We start from the raw sequence: 18,418 nt of genomic DNA on the forward strand, positions 1-18,418 counted from the left end.
ATAACATTAATTAAAACAATTAATTAAATAAAATTAAATAAATAAATGAAATAAATTAAATAATTAAATAAATGGAATATTTGTCGAATTCGTCGAATTAAATAAGCCTAAACGATCATTCCAATTGTTTAAAATTATTTTAGCCACGTAAGTTAAGCTTGAAATTGCATTTAAAAACGTACAAAAAATATAACTTTCAAAAACAGAAACTTTTTATGAATAGGTTGATAGGAATCGTTGATTTCGAAAGATGTTCCATAAGAGCTGTTTTGGAATGTTTGGTCTCATAATTTTTCATATTCAACGCAAAAGATATAATAAGTGATGTTCATTTAAATTTAAGGTTGGCGTGTGAAATATTTAAATAAGTTAATAAATATTACACCGTATAATTCTTTTTACATCCCTTCCCATATAAACATATGAGTGAAACCTACAACGTTAAGAAAAAACGAAATAAACCGAGCTGACAAAGTTGATGAATTTTGCAACTCCGATAGTCGTATTTTATCTTTCAAATAAATATGGAGTATCCGGAAAGAAAGAGAGTTGTATCCCTTATTGTGAAGAAAATCGCATACAACATATATGAAACGGGAACTTAACCATGACACGTTACGTAACAGCTTATTGGCCGTACTATAGTGAATGAAGTTCAAACAAGCAATATCCAAAATTTTATATATATATATATATATATATATATATATATCAGCTTGGGGAAATATCTGGCGAAATCCGAATGGTTGACAATGTATAAAGCTACATGCATGATAAAAAATATCGATATCTGACTGAGATTCGATAGGAATGTTTTTTAAATATAGGTAGGTAACTACATGAATATTCCGCCAATTAGACGTTGATAACAGAATTTGAGATTAATGTGCCCACAGGCTGAAGAACCTTGTGCACACTAAACCCGTAAACCAACAATGACAATATTTCAACCAGACATGACTCTGTTGTCTGCAATTTATCGGACACAACGTTTCCGATGTATAAATAATTACAAGTAAAAAGTTCATAATAATTGTTATGTACGTGTTGGTTTCAAGACTTTAATGAGAATACAGTTTTTTGTACCAGATGTTAGAGGGTACAAAAATGAACTCTATTTTATTATGGATACGTGGTACATGAAAAATTAGAGTCCACAAAAAATTACATACAATACAGTAACTCACATAACTCATCAAGAAAACGTCGAAACCCTTAGGTTTGGAGACAAAACACATAGGCTTGAAAACAAAACAAAGCAAAACATGAGAATGCAAAAGGTTTCAAGCAAAGAATAGGAAAATAAATGTCTAGGAATGCTTGTTGTTACATGTAAAGCATTACATAAAAAGGCTAGAAATAGAAAATCTTGATAGAAGAAAGGACAGAAAAGTTTACATGTCATCTTTAATTTTATTTCTGGTAGCATCAGTCGTATTAGTTTTTCAGAAAATCAAAATACTGAGACAATGCAATTGCATTAAACCACCTGAAAATTGTTTGTGGTAGTTAACATTTCTAACAAAGGGAGCGGGACCTTTGTAAAGAACAACGTAGTGTGATAAGGCTTACGTACATGCAACATTTCAGGTGTCTTAGACGACGTCACACTCTGTTGATCACCGGGAGACGCTGACCGGTGGGTTGGGGAAAAGGAGCGTTGTCTTGATGACTGAGGTCGTCTACTGATAGATGACGAAGGTCGTGACCCCTGCGAGGAGCCTTGCCTTGATGACAGGGGTCTTCTGCTAGTAGATGACGAAGGTCGTGACCCCGACTCAATCTGAATCTGAGTCAAAACATCTTCCTAGAAGGAAAAGGTCGTGACTTTAATGCACTATACATAAACTATGATTAATCAGTCGTTCATTGAAACTGACATTACTCATAGAACTAGTTAACTAGCAGAGAAGTTAACGCTATTACTTCAGTCAGGTATTTTAAACCAATTAGCAATATATCATACATTTCTTCGTCTTTGTCAGAATTATTTACGTATCCCGTGGAAGACAAAAAGGAAACAACATTTCTGTTTTATATCATTTCTCAAGTTATCGAATCAGTGATGAACTATGTTTATGTGTGAATAGGGTTTAACGGTACATCAACACAACCGTGGTTATATTATACCCAGTAAATTTAGATATCTCATATTATCAGAAGTGAGGCTATGAACGCAGTGGCTTACATGCAAATTCCGTAACCAGCTAATGCACTTGGATTTTATCATTATTATTATTATTATTATTATTATTAAGTAGCATTCAGTCGCGTTTTTCTTCGTATTGACTAAAAGTTAATTCCTTGTCGGCGTTTCCTCTCAAATTATTGATGTAAGCTGATATATTACATGTTGTCCAAATTTAGAACAGCTGTACGACTGTTATGTACCTTTCTGGTGATGTCAACGCTTGAAAAGTGTGGTACTCAAACCCTTTTTGTACCCGGATATGAGGTACGTAGAAAATGAATTGGATTGTAGCACAACAGCACTGGAACTGAACTGGATCCCGCGTTTATTGCAGCTGATTGCATTCATAAGTAAAGTTCTTGTTACTCTTTTGTGAAATCAAAATTATACATGGTAAACGTACATAGACATGTAAAAGCTAATATTTCATATTAATAATGAGAATTAGACTATCATGGCATTAAATAGATTCGGGTCTGACAGCAGTAGATGGTGTAGTTGTATAAATATAAGCATGCGAAAGAATAACGAACGCAACACTGTGATTAGACCATGTTTGAATTGTTCTGTATACGCGTCATACCAAGTGAAATTTAAGTTTAATTTTACATGAAGATCTGTTTGTTTGTTTGTTTGTTTGCTTGCTTGTTTTCTTAATTACACCTTTCTGCTATACCTCTCAATACATTCTTGTATTAATACTTTTCAAAGCGGCAGCCAGTGTGGTTAGTACGTATGAATTATAACCCAGAGGAAACACTTGGACCCAACAGATCACGGACTCAAGAGATACACCTAAAAGAATGTTACTAATGTCAATTCAATTGCTTGAGTAATGACAACACTCTTGTTTATCTTTATCGAAAATGACCAGAATATGAATGCATTCTTCTTGGTGGTCATCTTCGTTCTCGTCCTCGTAATTATACCATCTCTTTCTAGCCACGTATAAAAGGAGATACAAGAAAAATCTAGAACCGCGTTTACTAAAATCTGCATTATCGTAAAAACGTTTTGATGTCAGTAATTTAAGACGATTTGTGCCGAATAGAGCATGCTCCAATGCATAAACATTATCGCATTGCACACTTTTCCTTTATACGTTGAAAGCAAACATTTAAAAAAAGAACAACATTTTAACAACCTCCTCCTCCTCTTCCTCGTAGTCGACTTCGGAGAAACCTGAGGTTTTGGTTGTGTTCCAGTCTTCAGAGTGGATCGACAGATCTTTGGCGGCATCGTCATCTTCATTTGGGTGGAATATCTTAAATTGAGTGTATAAACACAGGTAAGGCAGGTTAAAAATAAACTTAGCGTCATTGTTTGTGTGTGTGTGTGTGTATATATATATATATATATATATATATATATATATATATATATATATATATATATATATTTGTTGTTGTTGGATTTAACGACATTTTTCAGCATACGATGGACTATACATGGCGTCCATTATTAATGGTGGAGGAAGAACCCGGGAAATCCCTGGAAAGAACCACCGACCCACGAAAAGCTATCGGCAAGCTTTCCACATACCCACATTGGCTGAATCCGAGACTCGAACAGGCGCAGACAGAGGTGAGATGGCAGTGATCCGTAATGGAGAGCGCTATATATATATATATATATATATATATATATATATATATATATATATATATATATATATATATATATATATACAATAATGGAAGATTATACAGGAAAGCTATCAAATATTGTAATAAGGAAAGCTCATAGGATATCAAATTGAAAGAATTAATTCAATCAGTTCATAATGGTAAATGAGGTATGGGGTATCCTGTGTAGGTAGTAGTCGATATTTACTGCTAGGAAGAGGGAAGGCACTGTAGATTGTGGTAAAGCATGAACGATTTTGCTACAAAAATCGCAGGCCTATGCTTTATTCAAATCAAAGCTGGAAGAAAACCGAACGTCTCGTGATACGCATTTTGTAATGGCACTAGGGGATAGGTCGAATACCTGCAGTATGATTTAAAAATTCTCAAATCTCCCATCCCAGGTTAGTTGTAACTGCTACCTAATTCTTTGAAATGCATAGTAATATGTTGTTGTGTGAAATTATATTGAATCTGTATGGTTTATCCATCATAAACAAAACAAACTCATGCTTGCCTAAGCTATCTTTCCAGACTTTTCTCATCATGTATCTGTTTTGATACCTTTTTCTTAGATTTTTTCCGTTTCTTCTTCCCTTTTCTCTTCTGTTTATCTTTAAAGAAGACAGATTGGTTTTCAGACTTATCCTCAATGACCCCAGCTAGAACCAGTTTGCGCAGGCGCTCTCTTTCAGCTTCCTCTCTGGCCTGTTCTTTCCTGTCCAGTGCTGTCTGCAAATGAATTCCAGTATCAGACAGTCTAATATCCTTTTAAGTTTTCACCTTGACTTTACGGCAGGTTGAAAATATATTTTAAAAAAGCAAACAAAATAAAATAACCCATCCAAACCTTCCCACGTAGCGTTGCTATTTACTACCGTAAGAAATGACAAGTAACAACTATCATACATGAATGTATTTATACATACATACAGGGGCGGATTAAGGCTCACTGGTGCCCTAAACTCTGACAAATCTTGGTGCCCCCCCCCCCTTTCCACGTACACCTGGGAAGATAACCCTAGGGTGCACCATGATCAAGAAACAGAACATTATGATCAATTTGCACTAGTTTTATCAATTTTTTTTACAAATCTTCATTCGTTTTTTTTCTTTTCACCCTTTTCTCAACTTTGTGGTGCCCCCTTTGGCCCTGGTGCCTTAAGCACGTGCTTAATCTGCTTAATGGTTAATACGCCCCTGCATACATACATACATACATACATACATACATACACGCATGCACACACGCACACACACTCACACATACATACTTTGTATGCATACATACATACATAGGATTGATGGTTTAACGAGAAGACATTAGAAAGACCTACATTTAGGACCCAGAAACTGAGAAATATTGTGGAAAAAATAATAGAAGAGTTTAGACCGAGAGAGCGCAAACATATATAAATTATTTTAAAAAATTACCACCTGTAAAGACGGCTGAGGGAAGGCAGAAATTTCTTCTATTTGTCAACGGCAAGAGTTATTCCAACCTTACATCGATTTTCCTTTGTGCCATAAATAAATCCAGAGGTTTGTAAAATGTTTACATACTTAATCCAGTGGTAAATATTATATTTTAATTCAGTAACTCATTATTTATGGACCAAGAACAGATTGATCATTTAAAGTCTCTAAGCATCCTGCACAATCAACGATCTCTTAGACTATATCTGGAAAGATATTCATGTTACCGTTATATTTTCTGAAATGCAAAGTGCGACAGCTAAGATAATTGAATTCTTATCTAACCCTCTGTGAACAAAATGTGATACGTGTCTACCCTTTTATGTTTCCATTGTTAATACCACCGTGTACAACAATGCTTGAAGTTATAAAATAAGTTCTCCTTTGCCAGGTATTCTTAATGAATGTAGTATGAAATAAGGAACCAAGAGAAACTAGGGGAAAAATAGTGTTTCATGTTTTGAAATCTCCATCAGACAAAATCTCTGACACGAAAACAAATATTGACTTTCATTTCATAACTGGAAAAATATAAACAATAATAAAACTAAACACGTCTGACTGGCTAATGAATCTTCGAAAGTACTTTCTGTAGCATTCAATTCGTTTTTGAGGCCATCCTTTCAGCATATTATGCTAGTCTTACCATTGCTACTGACTATATTACTATATTATTTGCTCTCTCTCTCTCTCTCTCTCTCTCTCTCTCTCGTTTATGTAATAGGCTGTACAGACTGCTTTTGGGCACTTTGTTGAAATGTTTCTTCGCAAAACCATCCTGACATTCTTTCTTGTAAACTTCCGCCACGTTGATTTGCTACTATATTATAATCTCTAGTTGATAAGTAAACAACGAAAATGAACAATCAGACACGATTTAACTATTTATCAGCAGTTCTACTGTATTGGATAATAAACAATATAACTCTGTATCCTCTGGTCCACGCAAGTGACGCAACAATTGCTTTAAGAAACACTATACCTAAAATGTATTGGGACATAATGATTGGCTCTTGATGTTTGCAATTTGAAATCAGTAAACCATTTTACCAATTAATGCGCAAGAGTTGTTTCCATTCGCCAGTCGCACGTGGACAAAAGTAGTAAATTAAAACTTTGACGAAAACAATCTCGATCTCTAATTTTAAGAAATCAAGTTTGGCTTCACATTAATAACAGTGTGCGTGTATTCAGCAAGCAGACCAACACGTTGTCGAATCTGCAATGTCAGATTTAGACGAATCACTAAATTTAAATTAGTAAGTGGTCAATCGCGAACGAAAACAAAAACTATTGGCGAAATGCTGCCAAAAAGTATGCAATTAGCAACATATCTGTTGGAGTTGGAAGAATATTGAACTAAGGTTACATGTCATCACAGTTTATAAACCTGTTGCTTATTTATTCAGTCTGAAAGATACAGAGGAAACTAAATATGACATTTAAACCAAAGAAGCACAACAGTGTAAAATGAGCAGCAAGAAGATATATCTTCAAATTTGTCTAAAGGTATTAATGTTACAGAGCATCGGACCTAGAAAGTGTCAGAGGGGCAGACAAACAATGAATTAGAAGTCTAATAAAATATTTGATTGCATGAGATTCTTACTTACACTGTAAAATGAAACGATCGGACACATTTATATTCTCACCTCGTACTCGTGCCGTAGCTTGGTGGACAGCTTCTCAAAATAGCGGCGGTCATTCAGACGGATTACATCAGACCCCATCAGACCCTGAAGCCTCTGCCGGACTCTGACCGTCGACAAGGAACTGATAATAATAATAATAATAATAATAATAAACAATATGTTGTAGTAGTATTTAAAGTGCTGATAGAACTTGATCATAATGAAAAGTTAAATGGAACTCTCTTTGCTTAAATAAATAAATTCATAACAAATATATAGTATCCATAAAACTTATGACCGTTCAGTTGGCCTAAGTAGTTAAAGCGTCCGCCGCGAATGCGGGAGGTCGCGGATTTGAACCCCGGCAGAGTCATATCAAAGACTTCTATAAATGATACTAATATCTGCCTTGCTTGGCATCCATCATTAAGAGGTTAGTGTTAGGACTGGACTGGTCAGCTTGGTGTCAGGATAATGTGACTGGGTGAGACATGATGCAAAATGTCTCCGACATGATGCCAGTGCATACATCGTAATGATATGACTGGAAAAGTTTTAAAGCTATGTTAAAAATCCAATTCACATACATATAATACTTGCGCAAATTTCTATACACGATGGCACGGCAAGACAAGGCGAGTATTGTCTTACAAAAATAAGAATATATCAGTATTCACGGGCACAGTAATATTAGTGGCATACGATCTTACAAAGATATATATTTACTGTTAAGCCCTATTGTCATACCATCTGGAATCTTCTTATTGTACATGCGGACGGCAAATCACCAAAGCATGATTAATGATCACGCAGAGGATGTGTACAAAGGGTACAATTACCGGAGCAGTTGCTGTGCACAGAGCGCATTGCAGCCAACACAAAATATCAGTATACAAGTAAAGCATATATAAATAGCTTTACAGTATTAATACTTGAGCCCACGAGACCTAGATGTAGCGCTGGATAACATATAGAAAGGTCTGCGGTTCGGTTTTGCCAGGTGAATGGAGCAAAGACGGGTAAATTTGATATTAAAAGATCGGTGAGGCAAGGCTGCCCACTATCTATGATATTATATGTAATAGCGATTGAAATACTAAGCATGAGCATTAAACTAAATAAAGATATTGAACGTATTAAAATACCGAATATAAAAGAAGAAGTGAAAATGTTACAACACGCCGACGATTGTACAAACTTTATAAAGGATCATAACTCCTTTAAACACCTGATCCAAGAATTTGACAGATTTAGCAAAGCATCATGATCACAGATTAATCACGACAAAACGGAAATACTCAAAATAGGAAACTGGAGAGGTAACCACCCAGGTTTACTCCCACATTTAATCAAGAAAAGGGTCAAAGTTTTGGGAGTCAATTTTGGAGAAAATGAAGAGAAGGAAAACTGCAGACAAATAAGAGAAGCAATCGAACAGAATGTGAAAATCTGGGCACTAACGCCACTAAGCCTAATGGAGAGAGTACAAGTAGCGAAAACATACATGTACGCCCATATTAATTATATCTTAAAATCTATAGATATTAGTAATAAAGCATTAAGCACAATAGATAATAATATAATAGACTACATTTGGGATTTTAAACTTCATTATATTAATAAAGAAACACTATATAAAGCTAAAGAAAGGGGAGGGGTAGGACTCCCCCAGCCCTGTACTACTTAAAACCGGCAATATTTTAAATAGATTTAAGAGTCTAAGAGTAGAACCAAAGAGTCCATGGGAAGGTATTTACATATACCGTTATGGATTGTCCATAAGAAATAGGGACGATATTTACAAAAATAATAAGTTAATAAAACAATTAGAAATTCCAAGAAAATTCAAAAACATTAAAGATTTACTAATAAAATATAGAGATAAAAAAAGAACTATGGAATAAAGAAGAAACTTTAACATATAACTGGATAAGGGGGGACGTAACAAAAAATATTAAAAGCACAGCAGAAAAAAGAAAATTTATACGTTAACTGGGAAAGAGCATGGGGGTACTGGATGAAACTAGGCTCCCTTAAAATTCAAAGCCTCTGCTTTAAATACATGCACAATGCATGGTTGACAGGAGAGGCTGCAGTGAGACGGCGCATGGTCAGAGTACCGCCAAAATGTCCACTATGTAAAAGAGGCCCGTTTTCTAAATTCCATGTGATAATACAATGTGAAAAAAAAAAAAATAGGGACAAGGTAATAGCTGAAATAAACAAAACAGATAAATATAAACAACAAAGCATTTTATATTTTGATGGGAATTTTACTAAAAATACGCTATATAAAATTACTGACTATATCGTTACAACAATGATGGCCTGTGACCAAATAATAGTCATAGGAAAATAAACTAGAGTGAGAGGCAATGTAATGATAACTACCAATGGTAGTTACCCCAATGGGACATTACTCCTGCCTACTCTTGATAAATAATAGTAGAACGTATACCTCTCCATTTCTACTTAAGCAAATGTATATTGAATACTAATACCTTTCTTTTATCTTTGAGAATTATAGGACAGAGACCTACACTCACATGGAGCTAGGACGGAAGGAACAGACATGCGACATGGAAAAGTAGACATACAACACAATAGAAACCAATCTATACTAACACCTATACTGTCACTCAACTGTATAGGAAATAAAATTTTTGGCAACCCTTTTCGGAAACATAATAAATAAATAAAGGTAGCCAAGTTCTAGAGAGTGAAGTAAAAAAAATAAAGTAAATATGGAGCTCTCTCGAACACAGCTGACCTCAGGAGAATATAGATTTGCGAAGAACGACACACACATAGCACACACTAAAACAATAGTTGTTTTTTTTCCCCTCAAAATATTATTACACCGTTACTTCGCCCAAAATTCAAAATTCTTATTCAAAAAACTTGGAAATATAAATATATACAAAATCTAGAAGATCCATGTTATAAGGATCGCAGGACAACTGGGGAAGAATTCGATATAGACGGCTGTCCCAACACGAACACAACTATAGCACGAACAAACATATAGCACATTCACACATAGCAAACACGGGACGTAGGCGACCTTTAGCCAAGGTAACAAAGATACTAGGAGAAGGACTCCGAGTCAGGTGATCGAAACCGACTCGGAAGAACAATCCTATAGAATACACTAGGAAATAAATACCCCGTCAAAAATTCATTTAAAATTTTTGATCGAAATTCTGTTTAAATTAAAAAACAAAGCAACATATCTGGGGGACTCAGTGAAACATAAAAACACTTTTATTCTTTGGCTGGGGGGGGGGGGCATCTGTCTGGTGCCAAAAAAAAAAGAAAAGGTTTTACCAGAGGTAAAAATGTTTCCATATATATGGGAACTACCTCGTTGTTTATCGAGGATTATACATAATACAAAGCAGATCAATATTAAAATGAGCCCCGCGATGATCAAAATAAATATGATCTGAACGACAAAGAAACTGGTTAAGGTGGAGCTCTACAGTTTCGTATTTTGCATAGGTTAGAATTTTAAAGAAAAAGAATTTCCCCGGCTTTCCTCACTGGTTATACTGGCTGTTTAAAATAGACCTTGTATATCTTAGGTATAATTAAAAGAACCTTTAATTCCCTTTATTTTGGTGTATGATTGATGGGTGTACTATGGGTTATAGAGTATACAGCCTGGCCTTACTTCAAATGTGCACCATTCAAAAAAGTGCTAGCTCTACTTGGTCATTTTCACTTCCTGAACTTAAGAGGTAAATTGTATAAAAAAGAGCCGATAACTTTTTTTACATTTTATATATTTGGTAATTCATTCATTGCACTTTCAGAAGCTGGTATTGTCTAGTCTGGCAAAATTCATTTTTCCTATTTTAATAGCTGCTATGTATAGTGTACTTTAGACTAATTCAGACTGATTTTTTAACACAAGGGAGCAGTCATTTTAGTATGCAGTGTGCTTAAATCATGTAAAATTTCCAAAAGTACAATATCCAAAGAAATATAATCCACATTACATTAATGTAGCATATAGGTATGCCAACATTGTGCATGTTTTAAATGCGAACTACTTCACCTTACATACGTCACTCTCTCAAAAGTACATATAACTGGTGAGCGCCCCCTAAGATGCACTTAACAAAGATAAAGCATTAATTCCAAGTTCCTCATAGAATGCATGAAGTGCGCTATTAGGTCAGACAGACTCCATATATGAGGTGGCATTTATTATGACGAACATGTACAATACCCGCTTGGCACACATGAAGAAAAAGAAATTAATACAATTTAGCTCTTGGAAGAAGCTCTTTTTGTTGTTAGAAAGACTGAATAGAGGAGCTAATCTTGAGGGAGACCGGCCCACAAAACCTTCGTGACACAAAAGCAACAAAAACAGAATAAGGTCCTAACAGAATTAAAACCTCACGGAGAACAAAACCAGATCAAGATTCGTAGTTTAATATTCGTTGGAAAAGTCCTCATTAGAGTTGATTATTAGTAGACATTATCAGTGCCGGATTTAGGCATAAGCTGAACAAGTTACAGCTTAGGGCCTCTCTTTATTTTAAACCAAATAGGCCCTCTACAGCTTCCCGTAGCTTAAGGCCTCGCTATGTCTAAATCAGGCACGGGGGATTATATGTAATTCAAACCAATGACAGAACCTAAAGACAATAACGCGGACGTATTGCTGAAAATTATAACAAAACTACAAAGGTAAATATAAAAGGCGCATATACATGAAATTGTTTTATATATCTCGAAATATTTCCGGTTAAAGTAAAAAAAATAAAAAAGGAAATTTTTAGGAATTAATGTTTGCAATAAAATACCTACTTATTAAACAGACCCAATTAGTCATTTTGTTTTAAAAACGTGAAATAGCAATTTAAATGCAATATTCAATAGCGTCCACCTACCTAGCGAGGAAAACGCATATAAGTTTCAAGAAAGACATGTAGACTTACCCTACTTGTTATTGTTTATTTCAACCGAAAATAATTTATCCTAATGTTAACTGACCGTCAACAGATCAATTGCAAATGGAAATCTATATTTTTACGTGCTAGGTTAAATGATTTCTTTTAAAGTGCATCCAAATGTGTGCCTATCTCTTTTTGTTGATTGGAACAATTAGATGACACACACGTGAAGATGCTGACCCCGTTATTACAATCACAGATCGTTGTAAATTATTACGTTATGACACTAATGGCGTCACACACAATCGGCGTGCCGGAATGAAACGAAAAGTCCCGAATCAGACGTTGATCAAGTATTTATTGCTTTATCGCAAAACATGCTTTATCGGTTCTATCGTCCCATTAATCACATTATACCATGGAAAATAAAATATTACAACCCAAAAAATCTCATACAAGTTGTATATACACTCAACTTCACCTTTATTGAAATAAATATTTAGATTATGTATTTACTTGTACGAAAGCCAGTAAGACAAAATAATATTTAACCATATTCGAAACTTTATATATATATATATATATATATATATATATATATATATATATATATATATATATATATATATATATATATATATATATATATATAATTATGTATTTACTTGTACGAAAGCCAGTAAGACAAAATAATATTTAACCATATTCGAAACTTTCGTTATATATATATATATATATATATATATATATATATATATATATATATATATATATATATATATGTGTGTGTGTGTGTGTGTGTGTGTGAGAGAGAGAGAGAGAGAGAGAGAGAGAGCACCAAATATCAAGTGAGCTTTTTGCATTGTAGTTAACAATTTAGATATTACACATCAGAAGGATGATTTGTGAATCTAAAAGGGTATCACCAGCCATGTATGTTATTTGTTGTAATTTTAAAAATATTATCGTACCAGTGACACAAATATGTGAAGAAGACAAGTACGTTTCTTCGGCACAAAAACACTATGGTGTTGAAACATCATGGACAATCAAAACACCCAAACCCTTTCAGTAATGGTTCTGTTCTTATGTTAAATTAGTTCACGAGAGATATCAGCCAATATAAAAACGAAATAGAGAACCATTGTAATTCAAAAATACCTGTGACATTCGTAAAAACAACAAAACTAAAGAAGCACTTCTAGATCAGGATCTCTGACCAGATAACACTAGTTATCCAACAGATAGCGAATTAAATTTTACTTTCAAACACCAGCATACCCATCTTTATTCATGCATAAATGTCGTGTCCTTAGTTCAGTCAAACATTGGTTAAAACAGATGATCCACATCACATGGTAAAACATCATGATGAAAAACACATATTTAAATTACCAATGTTTTCACAGTTAATTGAACTGAGGAGACGAAAGAGTATTTAGAATGAAAGTCACGACTGTAGACAGATCAAGATTATTGGAGATTTTAATAAACAGCTGGCCGAAACTCTAAATGAATAAAATAAACATAAACTCTGAAACAGTTTACACATATGAAATCAACATATCTTAGGAAATACATTTACCAATATATATACAAAATTAGTTTTTTAATGTTTAATAAAACAGCTATACCGCCCAAAGAAACATTTTATCACAGTTTGCAAATACCAACATGCGAAAGCATGAACCTGGTGTCATGGAACATAAACCTTCAAACGCATTGAGTTCTTCAGGAATACTACGGAAAGAAGTTCGTTATGTGGCAGTCTGTTTACATATCTAAAACTAACCGTGTGAAAAATCACAAAAAAGACCTGGCTCGTTTGTACTGTAGTCCAGGATTTGTGCATGATGCAAGTTTACAGATATCATGTGTGGAACTTGAGCGTTCAACAGGCTATGTCACATTACTGATGTAAAATTGTGGAAGTCGTAGAGGCTACAGCATCTGAACACATAGATCCGCCATCGAAAAACCATGATTTCTAAAACTTCTAAAACGACAAAAAGATGTTTATATAAAAATGATACTTTTTCGCAAACTTGTCGCTAACACCAATCACAAATTCAATTAAATATACTCCATTTTATCTCTTCGTTAAATGCATGGTAGAAATCATTCAGCTTTTGGCTATTGTATTTTTTGTTTTTAAATTTTACTTAGTCATTAGAGGTGTCAGTGATTATGATATACCTGAATGAGTAGATGATCATATATACAATAATATTACCCAGGTTGTTAAGTACCAAGTCACGCAATCTTTCAGTCCAGTAGTCAATCGTCTAGACCTAAATTACATTGGATGATTTTGTTGTTTGTTTTGGGTTTTGTGTAAAAAAAATTGTTTCGTTTTCTAGAAAAAAGTGAAAAATTTGGTTGATTACTGTACATTCGTGGCCGTTGGCTGTTGCTCTTGTAAGTAAGCCCTCCTGCCGTGTGTTGTGTTTAAAACGGTACATAAGTTTCGCTATTTTTTAGGAATACTAATTATATTCAGGACTTTAACATACTATGGGATACTACGGCTGGTTTTATTTTGTAGCGTGGGTAAATACCTCCTTCTTTGTGTTTCCTTCAAGTTATTAAAGCAATGGTCTTTTCTAGATGGTATGCATGTGAATGACGCTGAAAAGGTCATCACCTCAGCTGAGATTCCGCTTCAAACGATCAGATTATTTTTAATATTGAGTGAGCATAGAAGGAGTGGCTGTACGGTTCTAATCAAACGTATATGTGATTTTGTTACTTTTTATCTTGTTCCAAATCACATAGAACCGTTCCAGTATTTACATTTTATTAGGCAGATTTTTCTTCTTGGAATCAACTTGATATATTTACTGTCATCGCTTTACACCATGGTCGCTTTATCGCATTTTTCTTTACACTATTGTGTTGTTTCTGGTTGATGTTAATGATCAACACAGATTCACATATTGTGGGTGGTTTAAATCCTTCATATTACATACATTGTTCTGCCAAAGCTTAAAGTTGATGTGCTCTCAAACATGTATGCACTATATATATATATATATATATATATATATATATATATATATATATATATATATATATATATATATATATGTAACCGGTACTCGTAAAGCATACCCTATATTTCTTATCTCTTCAAATGTTCAGTTTGTACGCAACTAGATTGTATAGAATTAATTACTTGCCATATTTGAAATATTTCTTCCTCAAAGTTAGTAAGGTACCCTTTTGCAAATATTGTTTTGTACTTTAAAACTGTAACTTATAAATCAGTTGTAGATTTATGTGTTATAAATGGATTTGTTGTCATGGATTTTACAAATGGATTTGTTGCCATGGATTTTACAAATGGATTTGTTATCATGGATTTTACAAATGGATTTATTGTTATGTACAGAACGGTTTGATCATTTTCTCTCCTATTTGCTTCAACCGGTGTCATGTCTATTGATCAATGACGACTGGTATTATACAATTCAATTAAATGTTTTAAAACGTCAAACCATTATCTTGTTTCGTTTTCTACAATACTCTCACAGTCTGCTCTTGAGTTTCTGTTAAACCTCTCTAGTGCATACGCTTTTATATCAGTAAGCGTGAAAGTAGTATATACTTTTCATTTTCCATCAACTCTTTAACTTTCCAGTTTTAAAGTGTTTTCCCTCCTCATACACTAACTTTACAAATTATCTCTCTTAAAATAGTTCTCTATATGCTTTTGCATGGCATCCTACTTTTAAGTTTTCACTTTTTTACCTAAGCGTATGTGAAATAAGTGACAAAATGTACTTTCATCCCTTGCTATTCATTGTCATACCCTTGCGTATCAACGATGTCTGTTTTGGAGTGGTTATCCAGATAACAAACTACAGACCTCTCTGTAGCGAAATGTTTTCCTCGCTTTATTGTGTAACGTGTAAGAATAATGTTCAGAAAGCATTCTATCATTTAGACTATTTTACTTTCTTTTGTATAGCTGAATTTGTTCTAACGATTGTTTAATATTTCTGAAAGCAGCTTGACTTGCAGGAACGCATCAAACATATCGTGAGTAATGTCCTTTCCTTGTCATTTTAAAAGGAAAATCATCCAGATAATACTTTATGAAATTGTCTTTAATGTTATCAAGTCAACATAAAGACCAGTTAAAACAGAGGTTTCTATTTTCAATATATCCACAACGAATTAACTCTTTCAAACGTATTACTTATTTAAGATTGATGGCAAATTATGCCATTCCAATGAATACCTCATCTATATAGTTTTCGTGTGCTGTTTTAAACGAAGCCATGTTTTCAATAATTTATTTTTACTTTGTTGGATTGTCATCCATAGTTTTATAAAATTTACAAGGGTTTCCAATAGTATTATGAATTTAGCTTTATATAAATCTGAATATTTGCCCATGTCAAATACATAATTTATTCCGTCTTCGTACTGTTAAGATTTAATCATATAGATATGCTGGCTAATTCTGTTTATCTCGATGTAAATATCATTAACAAAGGATACACTAATCTGTTTCTTTTCAGAAACATTGCAATATACCTTCTTTTAATTTTGAAGCAAATTAAATCAAAAGTTGAATTCTCTTGGTGTTATCCCTCAACACAACTGACCTTTTCCACACTTTCTCCCGTCCTAACTTTGTCCACACTTTATCCCGTCCTAACTTTGTCCACACTTTATCCCGTCCTAACTCTGTCCACACTTTTATCTCGTCCAAACTTGCCCCAAAAACCCAACAAAAAAAACATTAATTATTTGTTGATGCTAAAATTTAAATTTTGATCTCACCTCTCTGACAAACAATTGAATTCACTACGATGTAATTTTATACCATTAATTTTAATGTAGTCAAGAAATAAAAATAGTTATTTTATGTTTGGCTAATTATCTGGCTGGCTGATCTAGCAATTTTGTTTTAATTCTGTGAAATACTCAAGTATGAATGGTCCAACGGACAGAACTTAATCTGAGTTGGTTGCACTTTTTAAGTGTATCTAACAATTTCAATAATAGTAGGCAACACTGATTTAAATATTTGTATGCACTGCTTGAATAAATGTTTTATGGTCTGGAAATCATGTACCGTGCTGTATTTATTAAAACTTTCATTTGTGATAAGAATTCAGGTAATTCCTTTTGGTTCATTTTTTTCTTTCATTTTAGAGCTGATTTAAAAGTGGCTAATGTAAAACTAGATAGTTGATTACAGCAACCATTGAGTGTTCTCACCGATACAAAGCCCATGCACCTCCATTAACGGAACCCCCCGATCGGGACGTTATGTAAAACTCCATTTAAACAATCATCACAGTGACACTGTCTGGATCCTAGCTGTCAAAAATCAATATCTATCGCCTACCATCAAGAATTTATCAGCCAGTTTTACTCCTGCTGAAAAAAAATATTAAACACCCTGGCTAAGTGGTGGCGATGAGTGCACGATGTGAACTTCTGCATTTTCTTTTCATAAATCAATCACTATTGAAAAGCACAAAGTGATTCAAGTCTCGACTATACAAAGCGTCAGCCAGTCAAACCGGGTCCCATTTTTTTCTTCTTAAAGTAGATCTTGATTTAACCTATTACATCATTGTCTCTGGTTTACGAGCAAAGGTAGCACATTTAATCTCTCTCTCTCTCTCTCTCTCTCTCTCTCTCTCTTTTCTTAGGCGCACATTTGTTATTTACCTTGATATCATTAATCTCAATCGCAATTTGACCCGAATCTAACTTCGGCCAAGATTACTAGTGGATAAAGCAATCAGATTCTATATCCGACCGGATATTACGATAGCGAAACAAAATGTGCGTATCCTCCCACATTTTGTTTCTTTATCGCAATATCCGGTTAGATATAAAATTTGATTGCTTTATAGCGGAAATGGAATCATAATCTCGGGTCAATCCTATCATTCCAAGTACGAATGTTATCACTGAATGCATCTAGCCAGTCAGCACTAGTTTTGTGTTCAGAGAACGTGGGTTTTAATCCAAACAGCAATTATTGACAAGGTATTTGACCTAATTGAAATCATGAACAAACAGATAGACCCCTTACCAGTGGTATCGGCATGGTTGTGTTGTTTTGGTTTTACTAACTATATCAGGACAAGTTACTTAGATTAACTATATCGCTGCTTGCCGATGAGTTTTAATCAGGTATGCAATGCACCAATAATCCAGCAAAATAGGACAGCTTTTGAAAGAGCAATCGTCTTGAAAGAATGAGTTCATCATTATTACCATTCTTTGTGTGATTTGGACTTTTTAACGTAGCTTTAACAATGTTTCAGTCATATAGCTACGATGTCTGCAGTGTGGCAGTTTATAGTGATGTCTAGCACTGGGGCATCATGCTGCAGACATGTAGCAAGATGTCCCACCCAGTCACATTATTCTGACACCAGGCCGACCAGTCCTAACACTAACCTCTTTTTGCTGAGCGCCAAGTGAGGCAGCTCTTAGTACCATTTTTGTAAGTCTCTGGTACCGTTCTTTGCTTTTAAAAGCAAACCAGAACAAAACATAACAAAACAAAACAAAATATGAATTTAAGCTTTATAAGGTCCAAGGATATGACAGTCT

General features: G+C 34.1%; 1 protein-coding gene across 9 annotated transcripts in view; it reads right to left on the minus strand.

Moving 5' to 3' along the window:
• LOC149779870 (uncharacterized) overlaps window positions 1-18,418 on the minus strand; it is a 56,144-nt gene that overhangs the window by 15,031 nt on the left and 22,695 nt on the right. For all 9 annotated transcript variants that reach the window (XM_089936552.1, XM_089936546.1, XM_089936551.1 and 6 more), the window contains 4 exons: window positions 6,945-7,065; window positions 4,381-4,548; window positions 3,336-3,455; window positions 1,577-1,807 (listed from right to left, as the gene is read on the minus strand). In XM_089936552.1, coding sequence (XP_089792678.1) covers window positions 1,577-1,807; window positions 3,336-3,455; window positions 4,381-4,548; window positions 6,945-7,022 — 597 coding nt within the window. In that variant the 5' untranslated portion in view covers window positions 7,023-7,065. The remainder of the gene's footprint in view (window positions 1-1,576; window positions 1,808-3,335; window positions 3,456-4,380; window positions 4,549-6,944; window positions 7,066-18,418) is intronic.

This window comes from Sinohyriopsis cumingii, chromosome 16 (genome assembly GCF_028554795.1).
Source record: "Sinohyriopsis cumingii isolate HCF-2022 chromosome 16, ASM2855479v2, whole genome shotgun sequence".
In the NCBI taxonomy this organism is placed as follows: Eukaryota; Metazoa; Mollusca; class Bivalvia; order Unionida; family Unionidae; genus Sinohyriopsis; species Sinohyriopsis cumingii.